The sequence below is a fragment of the Hermetia illucens genome, chromosome 4 (genome assembly GCF_905115235.1).
Source record: "Hermetia illucens chromosome 4, iHerIll2.2.curated.20191125, whole genome shotgun sequence".
Classification (NCBI taxonomy): domain Eukaryota; kingdom Metazoa; phylum Arthropoda; class Insecta; order Diptera; family Stratiomyidae; genus Hermetia; species Hermetia illucens.
The window spans coordinates 7,523,215-7,544,182 of record NC_051852.1 but is presented as its reverse complement, the minus strand read 5'-3'; the positions used below and the strand labels follow the sequence as shown (position 1 = coordinate 7,544,182).

The window sequence follows — 20,968 nt, the reverse complement described above, 5'->3', positions numbered from 1 at the left end:
TAACCTCCACGTCCTTCCCACAATGGTGCATTCACAAATGGACCTGCAAATCGCCAGACAAATATACCGTAAACCAAATTAATCACGTCCTTATTGGTAAAAGATGGGCGTCCCGTGTATTGGATGTACGCTCATATCAAGGAACAAACTGCGATTTAGACAATCACTTGGTGAAGGCAACATATCAGTGCAGAATTTATTCAGTGCACCAATCGGGGATCAACCCTTCCAAAAATGTCGCGGCTGGTAAACTCCTGAGCGATGCTAAGGCGCAGGCATATACAGCCGGTTTGGAGGACATCATCATGTATCCTATACGACATCTGCAACACAGATATACAAGGGTTCTGGGGAGAACTTAAAGGCATCATCAAGGAAGTCGTAGAGAAGGTCGTGGGATACAAATCCCGGCGAATTAAATTGACCGGATGCAGAATATCACTCGACGGAAAGGACGAAGCCTACAGACAATATATCCAACCTGCAACCAGAGCCAAAAAAGGAAAAAAAGCGCTACGACAAATTAGGCGTAAAAAACGGGAGTATTTTGACGAACAGTTGCTGAACATTGATGAAAACTTACCTAATAGAAACACCAAACAAGCATATAGACTAATGAATACAATTAAGAACGGTTATCAACCCAAGACTAGCCTCTGCAAGGACAAAGATGGAAACATCATCAGCGATGGTGACAGGATCAACAAAAGCTGCGCATCCTATTTTCAGGTGCTCCTGAATCCGACACCGACACCCGTATTGGGGATCCTGGTTCCAGTACACATCTTCCGACATCAGAAGGGGTTGATTTCACCATGCGGTTACTGAAATGGAACTAAGCACCGGTCGCCGACGAGATTTCAGCTAAGCTGCTCAAATCCGGTGGAACGGGTCTATTAAATGCAGTACACCAACTACTCCTGCGAATCTGGAAAAACGAGGAGACTGTCGCGGAAGCTTCATCTGCCCCATCCACAAAAAGGAAGATAGACTGCGTTATGAAAACTACTGAGGCGTTTCACTAGTCTATTCGTCCTATAAAATACGGACGAAAATTCTGGAGAATAGAATTAGACCATACGCTGAACAACTCATTGGCGAGTACCAAGGTAGTTTTCAAGCCGAGTCGCTCCACAACCGACCAGCTTTCTACTGTCACACTAAGCCTGCAAAAGTGCTGCGAATATAACGTTGAGGTGTACCAAATCTTTGTCGACTTCAAGCAGACATACGAGGGTATAGATTGTGTAGTACTGTAAAACATAATGCTGCAATTTGGTATATCAGCTGTAGTTTAGCTGGTACGAGTGACGAAGATGACTATGAGTAATTCCATCTTACAGGTCAGGATCCAGAACAGGTTGACCGAGCCTCCTTCAACCTAGCACTTAAATACACTATCCGAGCAACACCATCGGGATGCTATTCATCAAGTCGACACAATTGTTACCGAATGAAGATGACATCAACATCATGATTCGAAAATTGACCGACCCAGAGGAACTTCTGCATACTTAGACTACGCATCGACTAGGTCAAAACGAAAATAATGATGCTATGAAGAAGTAGGATGCCAGCTCACTCAAGCATCAACGTAGAGGACCTAAACATCGAATTCATTCATTCAGCCTGTCAAAGGACGCAAATAAGACGGACAAGGTCAAGCAACGGATACAGCTAGCGAGTCAGATTTTCTACTCGGTCCTTTTTATAATGAAATCGAAGCTTATTCACAGAAATGCGAAGTTCCGCTTATAAAAAACCATCATGCGAAACCTGTGCCCTAACCCAAGCCTTCGAAAATTTGTTACACACATTCAAAAGGAAAGTCTTTCGGCGAATTTTCGGAGCAGTTCGCGACCGTAGTGGATAGATACAACCATGAGTTGCATGAACTGGATAATGAGCAAGAAGTCTCGAAATTCGTCAAACTACAACGCCTTCAATGGGCGGGGCGTGTCAAACAAATGATCGACGATTGTATGCCTAAAAAAGTTTTGAACGGACGATGTGTCAAAGGAACGAGACTACGAGGAAGACCGAGAGCACGATGGGAGAGTACAATATATACGGATATCGAGCAACTACTGGGCTTCCAAGATTGGAGGATGGGGTCACGTGACAAGATAATTGGAGGACGACGGTCCAGGCGACCAGGGATCGACATCTGGCTGTATTGCTACGATGATGATGATGATACGCGGTCTTTGTCTGGGCGAGGGCACTGGACATCGAGGTTGACTGAAGAAGTTTGTCCTACCAGCCAATCGTGTTGAGGGTGCATAGCGCACATAAGACAGTATCGAGTGAGGCAGTGTATATCATCACAGAAATGATTCCTCCGGTTCTTTCAGCGGATGAGGGACATTTTTTCTACTACGATGAAGCTGTACAGGGGTTGCAACAAAGGTGGGATAACTCTGGAAAAGATTTCGTATTGAGAAATGGTTCGAGCGAGAACACGAAAAATCGAATTACCACCTAAGACACTTCTTTAGGGAACACCGTGGTTACGGAATATATTTGCATTACATCGGATTGAGGAAGTCTCCAGACTATCCTGAATGCGCCACCCAAGGACCCTGAGAATGTCTGAGATACGCGGAGGAAAGGGAAAGGTGGAACGACGTCCTCAGCGTGGTGCTCGGATGGGGATGTAGACATAGGAAGCAACAATAACCGCAACACTAGAAAAGCTCTGAGAGCCGAAACCGTAAACCTAGATACAGAACAGATGCCACTATATGCCACAGGGCCGGATTTCTTTCGTAGATTCAACACTTTGCCATTTATAACATTTCATACAAAAATGTTAAAATCGACAAGAAATTATTGTATTACCTACACCAGGAATGCATCGCATAAAAACAAGATACCCTCCCCTGACCCATGTTCAAATAAAGAAACAATCAAGCTATTGATTACCATTGAATGTTGCTATAAATAGCAAGATCAACTTGAAAACATTCATCGGCAATAACCAATAACAATTCATTCTGCAGCATTCCCCGGTCCATCAAAATACCATCTTTCATTGTATCTTGCTTTCGCTGTGACAAAATCGAGAGTCAATCTGTTCGGATAATCGGCGATACAGATGCAACCGCGGCGAATATCAAAGGCCATTCAATGCATCCGAAAGAATCTTGTTCCAATTAAGATTGAGATTGTTCAACAGCAACCAACGCATGGTGGACAACATAATTACATAGCAAGCTGGTTCCCTTAGATTTCCATAAGAAACACCAAGTTTCGATCATGTTTGGTTAGCTCTTCAACCAGGGGTCATTAAATGGCTCTATATCATCATCCAGTGGATGACCCGCATCACAATCGACTAAACCCGGCTAAGTGATTGATCAATCCAAGGGTCCAGAATGTGGTGTGGTCCGCGGGCGGTGTCTTTCTTCAATAAATAATTGTTGATGCAAATGCGTGAGCAATGTAATGTGAATATCAACAATGCATGCTCGTTACTCTGGCGAGGGGGGGTACCAAGACCCATACCACGCATACTTGTTGCTGTGGTCAATTGTGGTGTTAAAGTGATGATCGGTCGTCAATTGAACGACTTTCCCTTCCAGTGTTTTGTAATGGAAGGAATTTGTTTGTTGAGGCGCCAAGATGATAGTCACTTTGCAATAGAGACGCAATCCCTCGACTCCTTCACCGCTATCTATTCCTAAATTTCAATGGTGTGGACTAAATTGATAACGACCGATTGCAGTAACTGGGCCAAGTGAAAATGATGATTTGTTGACGTACGATTTGATCTGATGGTTCAATTTCATTTGAATTTCTAGCGTGCATCACACTCTTTGATCTGTCATAATTTTAATAGATTTCATCAATTAGATACTCTTGATATGAGGCATGCGATTGGAAGTGCAAGTTATAGATACATTTGGACCAGTCTCAGTGGATACATTCGCTGTATTCGACAGACTGAGGCGCTTAATTTGAAATTTAATGTCATTCCCCTTTAACGGCCATAAAAACTGCTCGGGGAGATGGTTTTAGTTGCAGGACTGTATCTAAATCATACTTGTTGGCATCTATAGATGCTTCCCATCTTTCCTATGTTTTCTAGCCCCCACGAGGCAATTTCACACCACAACCGCAACAAATCCACACATAAAATCTCAACTCATCAATTTTATTGAAACATTTTGCACTTATAGCATATCTTGATTGATAAAAGTCATGCACATGGGTAAAGTGCATCCACTGAACGAGTGACCATGACGTTCCCCTTATGGATGGTTGATGGGTCATCTAACATTGAACTGCACTTAACATTTCGATCATTCCTCGAAGCCAATCTGTATCCATTCCATCCGATACCATCTGTTTATTATAACAAATACTTGCTCTCTTGTGCCGAGGTCAAACACTTGGACCAGAATCATTCAAAAATTATTCATATCTTTTTTTCGGCCCCGAATCTTACGGTCCAGAACTCTTCCTTCTTCTCAAAAGGCTTTCTCCTTCGTGGAACAATGGAAGCCAACGAACCAGACCAATCAGAATATATGATCAGAAAGTCAAAAGTTCCCTTACGACACCATTTGTTATGGCGCATTCGATTAAAATGCAGGCTAGCAATTGTGGCGAATTGAAGCTGAATATGCGTTGGAAATGAAGAAAAATCATTAGATAGAGATTAGGTCATCAAATGGACAACGAGAATGGCATAAGCCGCTCAGATGACTCTTCCAGGAACTTTATGACTTTAGCACGAATGTATCTATGTGCACTCATCTGGGATGATGATTTACATACTAAATGATATGCATCGCAAGATAGTGGTAGCCAAGTACCATTTTGATGATGATTGTCTAAGCAAAATAATTGTTGCCGTCGTCGTCACGAAGTGATCCAGATTGTAATGTTCTTTTTTCTGTGGTTTGTGGGAGTGCAGACATCTGAAGTGGTTCGAATCTTCTCGAAGAACAAGGAAGTCGGAGATGTGGTTGCTAAAATGACGCAGTTCTGGAGAGATAGATAATGGAAAGGACCAAGAAAAAACTCTGCCAAAAAGAGTCTCCACCTGGGCCAGAAAGGTCAAGAAAAGAAAAATCTAAGTATGTGTGGAATAGGCGGAGAACGTTAGTAATCTCAATGAACTAATGATTCTTCAGGATATCGCCTGTTTGTCATAGAGTTTCTCAAATGCTAAAAGAAAGCGTTATCTTAATTTGTGGGACAAACTTTTCCGAGGCACGAAAAGCGTTCGGTATATTCATAGAAAATCCAAGAGATGGCGATTACTAAGTCAGGAAGTGTTTGTTCTTAGTAAATGTCATTTTTTAGATAACTGTCAAAGTCTCGGTTATACCCGTCAAATGGTTTCATTTTGATTGTCAATTGAAGGAAGAAACTTTTACTTATTTCGAAAAAAATGAGAAAAGTGGGGTTTCGGACAGTGATTAATCACTTATATTTCAAAGGCTTAACACTGGAAGAGAATAAAGTTGAATTCATCGCACACACTTGAAATTATTTACAATTGCGTAAATAAACGTAAACATGGCCGTTCATCCACAAAAGATGAACATTCTTCGGGGGACCCAAGGGAAGTGACTACTTTCAAAATAATTGACAAAATCCCTCATAAGATTTTAACTGATCGACAAATTAAAGGACGCCAAATAATTAAGGTCACAGGTATATCTCAAAGTGCATTGATTCCGATTTTCCACATGGATGTTGAAAAACTTTCGGCAAGATGAGTACCATGCAATCGTGTGGTCGATTTTGAGGCTATTTTGGCGTTTTTTCATAGTAACTCCGATGAGTTTCTGCGTCAATACATTACTGGCATATAAACAGTATTACATTCTTCAGAGATAAATGAAGAGTCAAAACAAAGGGCTTTTAATGGCGAACGGGCTCCGCAGAAGGCAAACTTCATGGAAAAGAAGTGTCGCAATGCGGAAGAAAAACTCACAGAAAGACTAAAAAAATAGTTTTCCCGCCCTCAATGGAGGGTGCGTTTCAAGTGGCAATGGGCAAGAAGTGTCAAAAGAATGACGGTAATCCGGGTCCTGAAGAAATGGAGTCGCAATACGAGGATGCCTCAGCGACGGAATCGGTCATGTCTAAAAACATGAAGTCTAATGCAGGCCATGACAAGCCTTTAAATGAGGAGACTGTGTTCTAGAAAAAACACCAAACACTCATTAGCAAAGTTGAAGAGGCTCAAGACAAAAACCAACTTTTAGTAAGCCTAATCCGCTGTCTGCAGGCATCGAATTCCTCGTTACAGAAAGTCATAAAGACATATGGCGGACCTATCTGCAAGCCAAGCGAACTGGCCGACAACAACGCCACAGAAACAAATGCCCAGTGCCACTACTCCAACCAAATCTGCCAAAAAACAGCAGGCTCCAGCGACTTTTAAGCCACAAAAACAACCACCGCAGGCACTTCGGAAGAAACAGCTGAATACCAAAATTCCTCAAATTTTTGCCGTTGAACCGCTAAAAAATTTTAGGGCTACGTCAAGCCCTATTACAAATTTCGGGACCGAGGACTTTTGATTAAAAAAATCAGGGAGTTCTATTCATGAATTATCATCGTCAAGAACAAACAGGCGACCAAAAATCTTTTAGTGTAGAGCCAGGTGAAGTTCTTCACCTATTCTCTCCCCGCGGAGAAAATCACATCCCTTGATTTTCGCGGTCTAGACCACACTTACTCCGCATAGGAGGACCCAAGGTATATCCAGCGTGCTTTCCGTTAAACCCTTCGCTACAATGAAAGCGATGGTGAAGGGCCGTAAAATGAGCCTATGGCTAGCCACCTTTGACGCATTCTTCGAGATCGATGATCATTCGGCGTCAAATTGCCAGCTCCAATATCGGTGTGTCAAATGTGACGGCGTACACGAACCAGGTGAGTGTCCCAAGAACCTGGATGAAAGTCCATAGAGCGTAAATTGGGGGGCAAGCGACCACCCTACCAACCACCGCAAGTTTTCCTACACTGTCACAACCAGCTCCTTGAACCCAACAACCTCTCCACCATCATACCATTCTGTGAGAACTAACCTCACTCAACTGGAAAATCACGGTCCCTCGCTTTTTGGGAGGCGATTTTAACGCCAGTAATAGTTCCTGGTTTGACTCTTATATAAACGACAATGGTCGTCAATTTCAGCTCAGGATAACATCAAATCTTGCTGCACGTAACATCCCTCATTTTAGCCCGGTGCATCCTACTTATAACGTAAGGAACTGCCACTCGTACCTTCACCACTTCCTGATTAGGAGCAACATCAGCATAAATCCGAATGCGACTACATTTCCACTCCTGGAAACCATACCTGGCATCAGTGACCACGATGCCATCATCCTTGATATTCAACTATCCAAAAGAGTCATGCATTTTAATAGCAGCTGAATTCAGGAACGTTAACTGGGGGCTCATTTACCAATCCCTTAGACGTAAACTATCCTGAATCAAACGCCGATGCCTTTGAACATATCGAATTGGTGGACCTCGGCACAAAACCGCGATTTTTAGAGTGCCCTACTAAGGAGCGATTGGTTCATCCGTACGGACGATGGTGATGAATGCAAGTGCGCACCAAGGGGTGGCCCGCCGTCTGATCTTCGCTTTCAATGTGATCTCGCCCTCCTTAAGCATAGATTCCCTTTTTGTCTGCTTAAGTTCTTTAACAAAAATCTGCACGTTAAGTTCAGGATTGCCTGAAGAAGCGAGTTTACTTTTGCACCAAAGCGTCTCCATGGAGATGACTCAGTGGAACTTATGTTATTCGGCAGAACATCCTGAGCTTATTGCCTCGACTGATTCGGTCATCAGAGGTCTGTTTAGAAGTGCTGGCCCGTTCTCCTTCACTTTCTGCAATTCGAACAGCACTGAATTCCCCGAAAAATTCTTTTTCGCTCCTGATATCACCTTTGACAATGTATTTTTATAGGAACTTTGGAACAGGGGATAGTGGAGCGGCGAAATTGGTTATCTTCGTTATCTATTAACGACACAGACTTATGATTTGGCAATTCACTTGCGGATCGAGAAAATTCTGTTTTCTTTATAAGGATTACTGTCTGCAGAAAGAAGACGTGGACCATGTCTGTAGTTCCAGTCGGTGCCAGGTCTTCAAAAAAAAGCTAGACAAAGTTAAAAATCCGACACCATGATCTGCATCTTTCGAGCGAGCCATCGCTCACAATCTGATGGGTCAAATGAAGAAATGAAGAAGAGCTGACTTGGCGCTCCTCAGCGAGTAGTATCATCATAACACACCAATATATTTGGCACTGCTGTCATCTGAGTGGGATGGGTTCATTGTGAAGAAGTGACTTTTGCAACCTTTCCCCCAAACGGAACGAGTCTATGTCCGCTTTTCGGAATAGACTTGGTGCCTTGAAGTATGAAAACACGGAAGGGAGAGTTCTAGTTGGAGTAGACTTTAACGACATTGAATAGCTCATGGCTCAACTAGGCTCTCAGGGCAGGCAAATTTTGGAAATGTCTGCTAGGTTGAGACACACCTGACGCCCTGATTATGAGAACACCATTTTTGACGTAATATTAGCTACGGAACCCTTAGTACCAGCTGTGCAACTCTGGATGGTACTGAAAGATTTCATGGCCAGCGATCAGTACATTTCCTATGAAATTACAAACGGCTCATAACAATATTCTGAAGCTCGGCAGATACCTCCGAGGTAGAACATCGGGAAGATCGATATTGGCAAACTTGCCGAAGCTCTTCCAAGAAAGGTAAACAAGCTACTAGTCCTCGACCTAGATAGAAGAATTGCGACTGAATCATTAATGGATTCACCAGGGGACCTTGTCATGGCAGCTGATGATGCACCAAGAGAAGAAAAACTCCCATTAATTGATGGACGGCTAAAATTGCAAGTCTATGAAGGAACTGCCTCTAGCCTGGCAGATTTCACTTCGCACAAGAGGCTCAAACGAGGTAACACTGAGATCAACAATCAATAGATAAAAAACACGCTGTTGGCAATAGTTAGTCATTGACATTATCAGGGACTTGAGATGCAGGTATTAGTTGATTACCAAAAAACTTAGTGTTCATCAGTTCTTCAATACTATTAAAGCAGTGAAATGGTAGAAATTCTTCAAGCACTTTTTTCCTAACCATCCCATAAAAGTTGTCATTGTCGATAAGAGGGGAATACTAAGAAAGAACCACCTTCACTATCGAAGAACTCGAAGAAGCAGCCTTGTTCATGATGGGCAGAAAATCACTAGGACTGGACGGTATTCCCAGTGAAGTGCTGAAAGTTATATTGAAGTATAGGCTGGACTTGGTGCTTATCGCATTCAACGAATGCATAACAATGGGTGTTTTTGCCTTCCGCTCGAAGGTTGCTGAGCGTTGTCCTCTCAATATTTTGGACAAAACCGGGAAAACATCATCAAAACAGGGTTGATTGCAATAATACTAGACCGAAAGACTTCTCACCAAAACAATTTCAAAAATCAGCAAGCGATGAGATTGAGAAAGTGGTTCAAGTGGTCAGACTGGCTGAGGATCACAGTCGCCACTGTCGATAGGTAGGTAGGTAGGTGACAGTAGCAGCTCCGAGGAACGCAATGGAGCGTCGTTTTGATGCCACAAACTCCTAAGATGTGACTGCTTTTATAAAAGCAAGGAGGCAGAGTCCAGTCGGCTCAGATCTTCACAGGCCGCTGACAGCAAGGAAAGCAGCTCTGCAGTGCAAAGTCTTTCTGAGGTCCACGAAGAGTGGTTTGCCTAGTGTCCTTGTCCTGACTCTAGCTAGAACTGAGCGAAGTAAGCACCTGAGGGTTTTCCCCTCCTTTTTACAGCTTCGGCAATGCGAATTGTAGGGTATGTCGAGCCTCACGACATGGTATCCTATGGGCCAGTACCGCGTGCATTTTCAAGCGTTTGGCACAGGAGCTCTCGGGATCCGGCTTTGTTATAATCTGTCGATAAGTGCTCCCATTTGTTGATGAAGATGGACCGTTTAAAGAACTTGCTCTACGAGATCCGGGTAGGACATTGTAAAATGACAGTTTTATCGGGAATTGTTCAGGGGTCTATCTTTGGTCCGAACTTTGGCCCTGGTCGCTGAAAGCATGGTGGAATTAGTTCATTGTATACTGGGTATGGTAACGCCTTAAGTCAGCGGATGGAAAAACCAAGTAGAGGTCCTGACCAAGGAAATAACTCGGCATCATATTAGGCGCAAAGATTAGCTTCTTCGAACAGAATGGAACACAGCGAAGGCTGTTTGGGATTTGGCGGGCGATGGTCAGTTTGATTTAGTAGGCGTCCTTTGTTGTTGAGTGTGATTTAGTCAGTTGTTTTTCACGGTTTGAAAGTATGGTGAGGAACCGCAAGGACGTAGTGCAAGTACAACGGAGAAGAATTTTGCGCTTGCCTATCATGCTTTCTTGGAGGCAACAATAATGATGATACCAGTAGCTATTCTGATCGCCTTCCATGTTGAAGAGCGGAGGTCTATATAACGCAGACAAGAAAGTCAACCGCAAATATCCACCTTCCTCCTGAAGGATTGCTCTGGTTCTCGTGCTTCCATATCAAACGTCCAGTCGATTATTAATTGAACACTGAGCGGCTTGGCTTTGGCATTAAGGGAGTTCTTAAAAAGGCTCTATTTTTACTGCATATAAAAGAGCTGAACCATAGGAAAGGAAGACGTGTATTAGCGCTTGGAGTACCAAGTATACGCTTTAGCATCTACACCAATAAATGTAAGGTCTATCTAACACCTCTGCCACTTTTAGGTATCGACATTCAGTAGGAAAGAAATCTGACTTCACAGCGAGCTCAGAGTGCCCAACCAAGCGATTTGGGGTATCAATAATAGCCAGTACGAAACCTCTAGAAAGGAGCCAACAGCAAATAACCAACCAGGACTGGGGTTTCCAGAAAGGTCAGTTTTCAGAGGGCTACCCCATTTTCCCACTGAAGTACGCTGAATAAAGTTATTCCCTGAATGTGGATACAAATTGAAATTGGGGTGTAAAACGGATATATACCACTTGAAATCACGGGTGTTGTTAAATGGGCTTTTTGTTTGTGAAAGGAAAGTAAATCCTGCCAACCTTCCCTCCTTGACTGTTTTATTTAGTCTATTGGAGGATGAGCTCCTTCCCTGAACGAGTGCCATCTAACGTTTAAAGAGAGCTGACCGATAATTGATCTAAAAAACAACGAAAGGATCATCTCATCTCAAAAAATGTCCTGAACTCAAAAAATGTCCTTATCTGAAGAAATGTCCTTAACTCAAAAGATATCCTTAAATCCGACATCACATCTACGTAACTTTAAAAAAAGCAAACTTCCTCCTAACCCCTGAAGATTCCAAGACAAAAAAAAAGTTTTAATCAAAACCCCAAACTTCATTAAGCAACGAGTCCATTGTCCCTGTCGTCGACGCTTGCTCCTATTATTTACTGACTCCCACATGAGTACCTAGTTTAAAAAATTTTCAAACATGGTGAATATATGCGTAATCTCTACTACTCCCGTATAGCTTAAAGTACCCCCAATCCAACGCCTCGACGAAGGTACTTCTACTGGTTGAAAGTGCCGGGGCCGAAAAAGGATATGAACGATTTGCCGAGGAAACAACTTGATCCAGTTTTCATCTTATTTCTCCCCTGGACATTATCACACTTACTGGTTAAATGATTTCGTTTTTTTCGTCCTTCGTGGGTAATTCGTAGACATGCATGCGTGGGGGGGGGGGGGGGGGTCACCCTCTTAGGGTGAGGCAATAAGGAATTTGAGGATGTGCAAAGTTACTGTTTACTCATGAATATTCAATTGTTATAGATTTGAGCTGGTTTTGAGGGGATTTTTAAGTATGAGTTAAAGTTTTTAGGTTGACGTGCGTCTTGTGGTGGAGGAATTAGATTTAAGGACTTGTTGAGGGCACGCATTCGTCTGGTTAGTTGCTAAGGAGATGAGCTAAACTAGGACTTAAATGAACATAAATTACTTTCAGTCAAGCTCGAATGTCCTTGTTGGGCTCTTCAAAAAATTATGTATGACCAAGTCTAATAAATGAATTCACTGGAACTAAGGACCAAAAGGATCAGCGATGGTACTTGCAATACAGGACTTCCTCTGGTTTAAAATAAAAACAAATAACCAAGCAAAGTACAATGTAATCAACGGAATGAGAGCACTTCCATGGTTGCTTCCCTCTCCAGGACATGCAGCAGTAGCAGCTACAGTGCCATTCAAATCTAACACGATGTAATCGTGAGCCATTTTCCTCCTCTGGAAGTCCTTGAGGGAGTGATTTTAATCTTCGTGTAAATTGTTTTATCGTTCGTAGGGAGAAAAGTTCTAGTGTTTTTATCACCGATACAAGGACATTTGGTGTTGAATTTTCTGGAGAATTTATGGTGGATGTTGCTCGGTTGGTAGTGCGGATTGAGTGGGTTTTTTGGTAGTAATTCTTACGACTGGTTCCTGATATCTAGGTCAACTGTTCAATCTTGAAGTGCTGGACTATAATGGCCAATTAAAAATAAGGACTCACCTGTTGGTTGTGGCTCTGGCTCTGGTTCCGGGCAGTTGCTCTCATCTGTTCCATCGGTACAATCTGGATTTCCATCGCACTGTTGTGTTTTTGGTATGCATCTGGTTGCATCACACGCGAATTCATCAGGTTCACATTCTGTAAAATGAAACTGGCATTAGATTCCCGAAAAAAACCACCCTTTCCAAATTCGACACTAGAACAGAAAAAAAAAAGTTAAGCAAAATCATAAAAAAATAGTTGATGATTGGTTTTTATTGATTCGGATAGTGCAAAACACGCAGAGTTAGTAAAAGTGATGGAGCGTCGCCAAAATAGAGTCGAGTTAGAGTAAATTTTTCGAAGGGGGGAAAACAAATTTTGAGTCAGCAGACGAGACACAAACTGGATGATGAAAACGTTGATTTTGTTACGAATGGTGAGACCATTTCAGTGCCAATCTTGCTTGGTGCATCACTTCACCAGTGACCGTGATCAAGCAAATGGGGCACGAAAAGGGTGAATTAGTCATTTGAAAAAAAAGGCACACAAACACATAGGGTTAAGGAGAGAGTTAGCTCTATATAAAATGTTTATATAGAAAAGTACAGGAAAATAATTTAACACTAAACAAAATAAAATTAATTTTTGTAACTACCACGAGGACAGTCTTCTTCATCATCACCATCCGGACAATCGGGGGTACCGTCGCAACGTTGTACTTCACAAATTTCCACGGATCTATCTCTACAAACAACGACATCGTCACCACGACATCTTGGCGAGGAGCCCAAATGGGGAACATTTTCCTTCTCGAAAGGTTCTTCTAAATTACGTTCACCACCACCAATATCGTATTCATCGTAAGGGGTTGTCTCGTAATCATCACCATCGTCATCGTATGGACTTGAAGTTGCTGATGGAGCAACTGGTGGTATATATTCCGGTTCAGTAGGTGATTCCTCATGTGGTTCCCTTTCTGGTGATTCAAATGGTCGTTCAAATGGTCGTTCAACTGGTTGTTCAACTGGTGTTTCAACTGGTGGTTCAACTGGTGGTTCAACTGGTGGTTCAACTGGTGACTCATCTGGTTGTTCAACTGGTGATTCATCTGGTGATTCAACTGGTGTTTCAACTGACGGTTCGACTGGCTCTTCAATTGGTGGTTGACCGTCTAATTCAGTTATCGGTCTATCTGGTCGTTCAACTGGTCGTTCCACTGGTTCGTAGGGTCTTTCCGGGGACGGTTGGCTTGGTGGTTCAGTTGTTGCAGTGTCTTCGGATTTTTCACCTTTTTTTGATTGAATGGTTTGATTTTATGACGAAGAAGATTATAGTTAGGAGATTGATTGTGATTTGATTGATATTATTGATTAGATGTGTTAAAAAGTTGATTACTATTTAGTTTTTTGATTTCTTTCATAGAATGCAATGCAAGAGAAGATTATGAATGGTAAGATGATATCATGCGTATCCCAAAACCAAAGGCAGTTCATATGAGAGATGAGATTTCATGCAAGTAACATCGTTGGGCGTAACCCTTCCGGGTTTTCCAATCTTTTCCAATACGTGATTCCAATCCTAAATCCTTCCTTTTGGAAATTTGGACATTTTTTTTTATGTTCGTCGATTATATAACCAAAACTTTGTTTTTTACAAATGGGTCCATGCGGTGACTGTTTTTCCGTGTGTGAAACCAGCGCTTTTATAAAAACCCAATGAAGTGCTGAAGGTCACCCATTTTTGCCGATAAAAACAATGAAAAAATTTAAGCCGTTTCCAACGTAACCTAGAAAATATTGAAAGATCGACGAAAAAACCCCGATTCGCTGTAAGAAGGATCCAATTATAGATGATTGAAAGATAGCCCGGAGATGGGGGAGGGGCCGGTGATTCCCCACCCACGATAGGACCATCTACCCATTTGTAAAAGGATCCGTAATATTTCACGCTAGTTTACGACATATTTGAAATAGTTAAGACTTGCTTTTTTTCTATTCGCTAGTGATATTTATTAATCCTGCAAAAATCGATATTTCGGGAACCACTTGTACCCTTCATCAGTGCGGAGCAAGTGGTTCCCGAAATATCGGTTTTTGCAAGATTGTTTCGATATTCCAAATAATTTAATCGCTAGAAACACCGCGAAATTGCACTTAGCTTACAAAATAGTTCCCATAATTTTAGCGAAAAAAAAACTGAGCTAGAAAAGCGAGTCGCAGTATCTAACGTCACATGCCCTATCTGATATCTTTACCTGGCTAAAAAAAGCGTAACTCCATGTCGAGTCACAGAAACTTTCCCAAAGAAATTTGGATACCAATAACAGCAAGCAGAATTTTTTTTTTCTTAAAAACTACAAACTTATGTAGAAGAGAAAAACATTCATTTCAACGAAGCCATCGGGGCTCAAAAAGGGTACCTTTGGGAAAATCCATTACCGAGAAGTTTTCGCGGTCCCCATGTTAAATGGTCTTACTTTCGAGCGTGCGCCAATAAGGTCCAATACTTCTTACCGTTGATATACTCCTGTCAAATAGCATTTACGGATAGAAAAAGGACTGTCTCTGCCTCTGAAGGACCGAGAAATCAAAAATAAGATATAAATTCATGAGGTTCATTTCAATCTACTCAGCTTAGCCCCATTATTAAAAAAATACAAGCATATGCACGCTTGATAGCTGAGGGAAAAGTAAAGTTGAGTTGGATCATGGACAGACCCAGGGTATCTCCAAAAACATGCCCCAAATGTCTCCATTTCGCCCACGTTGCAGTAGCATGCACTAACCATTATAATAGGCCAAAAAGATGGGAGGACTGTTGACCTCATCAAGGATTACACCGAAAATCCATAGCTGCAGGTAGGTGTCCGGCATTTAGCAGGGAGCTGAATCTCAGCAATAAATAAGTCGGTTACAAATTAGCCTCAACCACTCCGAAGTAGGTCAGAACCTACTTTCACAAGCTATTCGAAAATCGAACGTAAACTTGGCCGCAATTTGTTAATAATACCAAAGTCACGGTAGCGCAAACTCAGTTGGGGATACCCCAAGATATGGGCATGCAAAAGACAAGGTATGCAGGCTACAATGGCATTTCCGGGAGCCGGTTTTGCTGGGATAAAAACCATCTGTAGCGCTATACTCCTCCCAGTGTCCCCCAATGTCCCAGCACAATATGAGGAGATGTTGGATAGTTTGGTGTTGCACGCTAGAGATGATAACCCTAAAATAGCAGCCTCATCGAAGCCTAAGTAGAGCTGAATCGTACAATTCAAAGTTGGATATTTGCAACCCTTCTGAGGTAGAGAGTTAGGGTCTTCGTCGATTCGGCATACTTCAGTACCTCATCACCTAGGGACCCATCACAACCACGAGGTTACTTTCTCATCGAAATCAGAGGAAGGAACAACCGCAGGCATGCACTGCCAGTAAAGAAGCGAGGATGGTTGGCTGGTCCACTGGGACTTTCGAGGAACAGATATTCCATTCCGTCTCAAAATGAGGTCACTGCCCGGAGAGAACAGCGATGGAAATGTTGGGTGAACTGGCCCACGCAGAATAGAGACATGTGAGGTTACAATGTCTTGGTGGCTTTTTGATCACAACAGGAAAACTGAACAATGGAAGCAAGAAACCTCGTTGTTGAGTCTATCAGTGGTTCTTACTCACAGACACTATGATCTCAGCAAGTAGGTTTCTTGGTTCCGTCAGTAAAACGGCAAGAGGGAAGCCAGAAAATCGAGGCCTGGAGGAAGGATACCGAATTGTCCGAAATAAAGTTAATAGAGTTGCAAGGAGAAAAACAAGGATTGCTGTCGTGGAATGCTGTCTATAGGACTGTAGTAAACCAGATACCTGTAATGACAATAAGGGATTGGGGTGGTCACAAGACCATCCTAAGTGGCCGGAGACGACCAAGAGGGGACAGCTATCCTAAAAAGCTAAAAAGATGCAAAACTGACCGTAAAAATCAGCCCGTAAATACTCACTACTTTTTTAGCATGCCAAAAATGTAAGTCTACCACATTTTCGGAATACGATGCCCTCTCTGGCCCAAGAATTCACATCCTTGTTCACGGACGCCCAGAAATACTTCCTAGAAGCTACTCGCTTCACCGTCCGAATATCGGGGTGCGTAGAAGGTGCACTGAGTGAAACATTTTCCTATGAAAAGCAGCCATAATATATATAGCCAAGGTCCCTTTTTGAAGACCTCGCAGCAAATGAGGAGGAGGAACCAAAGATACGGAACTCCTTCATTCTCCTCCATTATTTAGAGGCCAACTGGAGACACTGAAGAACTGCTTAATACTTCTGGAGTACAGCGATTGCCAAAAAATCGACTCCAGCTGGGATGTCTTTACTGGACCCACATTGAATGTCAGATGTAAATTAGCTGATGAAGGATAACTGCCGAAGTTTGGCGCGGAGACGCTTTGTCGGCCTTTGCCCTAAGGCAAAAGTTAAAAGCTTAAGTACGCGAACTAGGTGAACTGCCTTCTTTTGAGAGAGACACTGGAGTACCGAAATATGAGGCTGATAATTCACAATCGTTCGAGCGGGATTCAACTGTTTTGAGAAGAAACCAAATGGTTGCCAGCTTTAGTTCACTATATAGTGAGGAGTAGCGTCTACTGCGATGTCTGAAGCATTGACGAACACGTCAAGGAGTGCATTCTGCAAAGGGAATGTCATAAGTGTCGTGCCTATCAGCTACTGCTTGGTGGTTTCAAAGACTTGGATGGTTAACCTTCTACGGTTCTTTGCTTTTAGGTTCAGACAGCAAGGCGTGAAGTAGGGCCTTGTTATGAGCGACTTTGGGCGGAAACGACGGTAGTAGTTTACCAGGCCCAAGATAAGTCTAAGGTCTTTGACCGTCGTAGGCAGCAGAAAGCTCGCGATCACTTGCACCTTGCTTGGATCGGACTGTTCGTCGTCAGGCGTGGTGGAATGGCTTAAAAATTTCAATGTTGGAGGAATATGCAAGCCATTGTGAAGGAAAAATGAAAAATGCACTCGAGATTTCCAAATTTTCAGACTCAGTGGAAGAGGTGACCAGAACATCATCCAAGTAGACGAAACCAAAGTCCAAATAGATGAATCTCTCGAAGTTTTCCGCCGCATTGCACAGGTCAAAAGCTATCTTTGTGAACTGGAGGAGTTTTGAAGGTGTACATATTTTCGAGAGATACAGGAATTTGAAGGTCAACTTTGGTGAGATCCAAGGTCGGGAAGACATGACAGTTTCCTATGTTATGCGTTAAGTTTTGGAGGAGTGGAATGGGATTCAGAGCCGTTTTAACATTTGGGCATTTAAGATGTGACTATAATCTCCACAAGGTCGCTATCGCTATTAGGCTTGGGAATCGGGTGGAGGGGAGATGACCAACAGCTTGGAAGTTGGAAGGTCTACCAGGGATCAGTAGGCCACAATATCGCGGGAAGTCTGCGCCTAATATGGGGACGCTGAACTCAGCTAAAATGAAGCACTACGAAAAAGTCCGAGGCAAGTGAAGGTGATCACTTTCGATAGGCTAAAGCCTTTCTTCCAAGGGGCAGGCAGACGGCACTGAGGGGAAGCATAAGCGCCGCATACGTTTCGACGTCTACCAGTCGGCCGCCGCCCAACAGTCACGCCGTGGGTTCTCTCGCAAAAACCCCTTGGTTTCACCTTGGGCACAGAGTGCTCGCAGACAAGCCCATTGCACGTCGTAAACAAGGCTGTGAAGCGGGTTTCAAGTATAGTCTGACTCACCCTATCGGAGCGACAGTATGGATTCCAGCACGTCCGTTAGTAACCGCTGAGCATTGGTGGCGCTAGATTTCAAGAATGTCTTTAATTTGGCCAAGTGGCGTTGGATTCAAGGCACTTTGGCTGAATTGGGTGTCCTTAACTTTTTGGCTTGGATAATCGAGAGTTACCGCTCAGAGAGGCTGCTCTGGTACGAGATGGACGACGAAATAATATATTATGGCAGAATGTGTTCGTTAATCTTCCGTTTTGGGGCCTCTGTTGTCGATCGCCATGTACGATGGAGTGTTTGGGCTTCCTGTGTCAGAAGAGGCAACGTTTTCTGAAGGCAATCTAGCGGAAACTATATAGAATTAAAACCACTCATGCCATCAAATCATGGTTATGATTTGAGATGATCGATGTCAAGGTGAGTTTCAAAGGACCCTTGAGACTAATTTATGTCTAGCGGAGATAAGAGCTAATTCCGAGAGCGAAAATAAAGTTGAGCTCTCCTTATCATAAAGTTGATGAAATCCATTCTGCTAGCAGCGGGTTCTGTCTTAGCGACTACATTGGGCGATATTGTGAACCGAAAAAGAGTGAGTTCGGCATATCAGTCAATCGTGCCGAGGCTGTACAGTGCATGTAGGACAGAATTATGTGAGACAGTGTTAGTCATCGCAGAAATGATCCTCGTGGATCTTCTAGCGCACTATATCTACCATAGAAAGGGGGTGTCCATCTGAGACGATACCGGATGGAAGAACTATGCATTAGAAAGGGACTGTGTTGGAGATGGCAGCTTCGGTGGGACGTTTTCAAAAAGGGTCGCGCGAATTTTATTCAGTAATGAGTCGAGCGAAAGAGCGAACGATTGAACTTTCACCTGGTTGGGTTTTTTAACGGGGCTCATAGTGGTCATAGGAACTATTTGCGTCCTTCCAGATTGGACGAGTTTCCTGACTATCCACAATGGCTGATACCACCTGAATCCCATGCAACTTCGTATTGCAATAACTTACTTTTGTGTCTCAAAGCGGTCAAGTCTCACCCAGGTCTAGGGTGTAGAGTTGCAGCAGTGAATACACAAAAAGTCATGAATGAACAGTATATGCGGCTATTACCAGCTCCTATTTGTCAGCTCTTTCCAAGATTTCCCGGAAAGCTTGTATTGCCTCACTATTTCCGTCGTGTAGATCTAGGACGGCCCATTCTATGGGTTGTAGCTCTCTTCTGATGTGTGACCTATTCACTGCCGCCTTCAATTTCCGATCAGCACACCGATCAGTTCGTATCGACCTTGCTCTTCGTTTCAGACTTTGTTGGGCCGAGTACCTTGATGATACGACAAAGACAAACGTTGATGAAGGTTTAAAACTTTCCAGAATTTTGGACGAAGTGGCAGAACTCAACGACTGGCGGTACTGATACTGAAGACAGTAGAAAGTTGACCTCATAGTTCCGATGAAAAAATCCGTGGATGGATATTATAGTACAATGCTTGCATCTGTTTAAGATCATCTATATTGTAAGGATAAGAGCTGAAGGAAAGATCCTTTCTGGACTGTGGATAATATCCGGGTTAATGGGTTCCAGTGGTCAGTCACGAAATCCGTATGGAAGAGGGTGATGTGACATGCAAAGTCTATACGAGAAATATCTATCGTAGTAAAAGAATGCGTGGCAGACCTTGTCTAAGATAGAACAATGACATAAGCAAGAATACCAGAGAACTGGTAGAGATGTCAATTTGATGAATCTCGGCGCGAAACCGAGTTATTTGGAGTTCCTTATTAAGGCAGGCCTAGGCTAGATACTGGTTGTGGTACCCTGATAATGATGATGATATTCCTAAACCGAAAAATGCTTACAGAATTTAAGCCAATGTGCATAGCGCTTGTACAACATATTCAGCAACCTAAGTTGTCCTCAAACCTTTGATAATTTTTTTAAACTTCAGAGATGCAACATAGGCTGTCTGTTCAGCAGTTTACCTTTTTGGGTATTTCTCGGCCTCTGAGCACTCGTATCAAAGTGGTCCATTCTACTTGACACCTCTGCCTAAGAGAATATCCCAGATTCGTTCCCAGTTTTAGTTTGCTGCTGACAAATGTGAAAAGGTGTTTCGGTTTCAATTCGATATCTATTCGGTACCTAATTGAAACTGTATAGTACCAAAAGCTCCCATGATACGAGTAGGTTCTACTTTCACTTGTCGGCAGCAACCCAAACAGAACCGAAAACGAACCGAATCGAACAGAACCGTAAACGTGTGAAACAAGCCTAAGAAATAGACCCTGCGCCAAAACTAGGTTCTGTTTTTGAATCATCGGTGAAGATACTCAGGCTAGTCTTTTATATCTTTCGAATAAATGAGAAGATGCAATAAAAGCCTTTTCTCAAAAGTGAGTACGTAAGAGCTAGTTTCATGCATTTTGGCAGCGGATACCTGTAGCTCCGCTGTTCTTAAAGTAAAGCCAAGAAAACATGTCAAATGAAGGCTCCGGTTTGAAGTCGTCGATCATTTGATTTTCTCGTTCTTTTTCGAATGTTAGCTTTGACTGGATCATAGCAAGCATTGGGTAAAGTACATCAATATTTTATGGGTTAAAATTTAAGCTTTTAATTAAGACATGGAATAGCAGTTAAACTCTTTAAAGTTTAGGATTAAAGTCTGCCTAAACGTTAGGCTTTATTATGCGGTC

General features: G+C 42.8%; 1 protein-coding gene across 2 annotated transcripts in view; it reads right to left on the bottom strand.

Annotated features, from left to right (window-relative positions):
- The window catches only part of LOC119655312 (basement membrane-specific heparan sulfate proteoglycan core protein), a 604,263-nt gene that overhangs the window by 409,632 nt on the left and 173,663 nt on the right, over positions 1-20,968 (bottom strand). For both annotated transcript variants that reach the window (XM_038061144.1, XM_038061145.1), the window contains exons 8-9: positions 13,186-13,818; positions 12,549-12,686 (exon numbers count right to left, since the gene is read on the bottom strand). In XM_038061144.1, the coding sequence (XP_037917072.1) occupies positions 12,549-12,686; positions 13,186-13,818 (771 nt within the window). The remainder of the gene's footprint in view (positions 1-12,548; positions 12,687-13,185; positions 13,819-20,968) is intronic.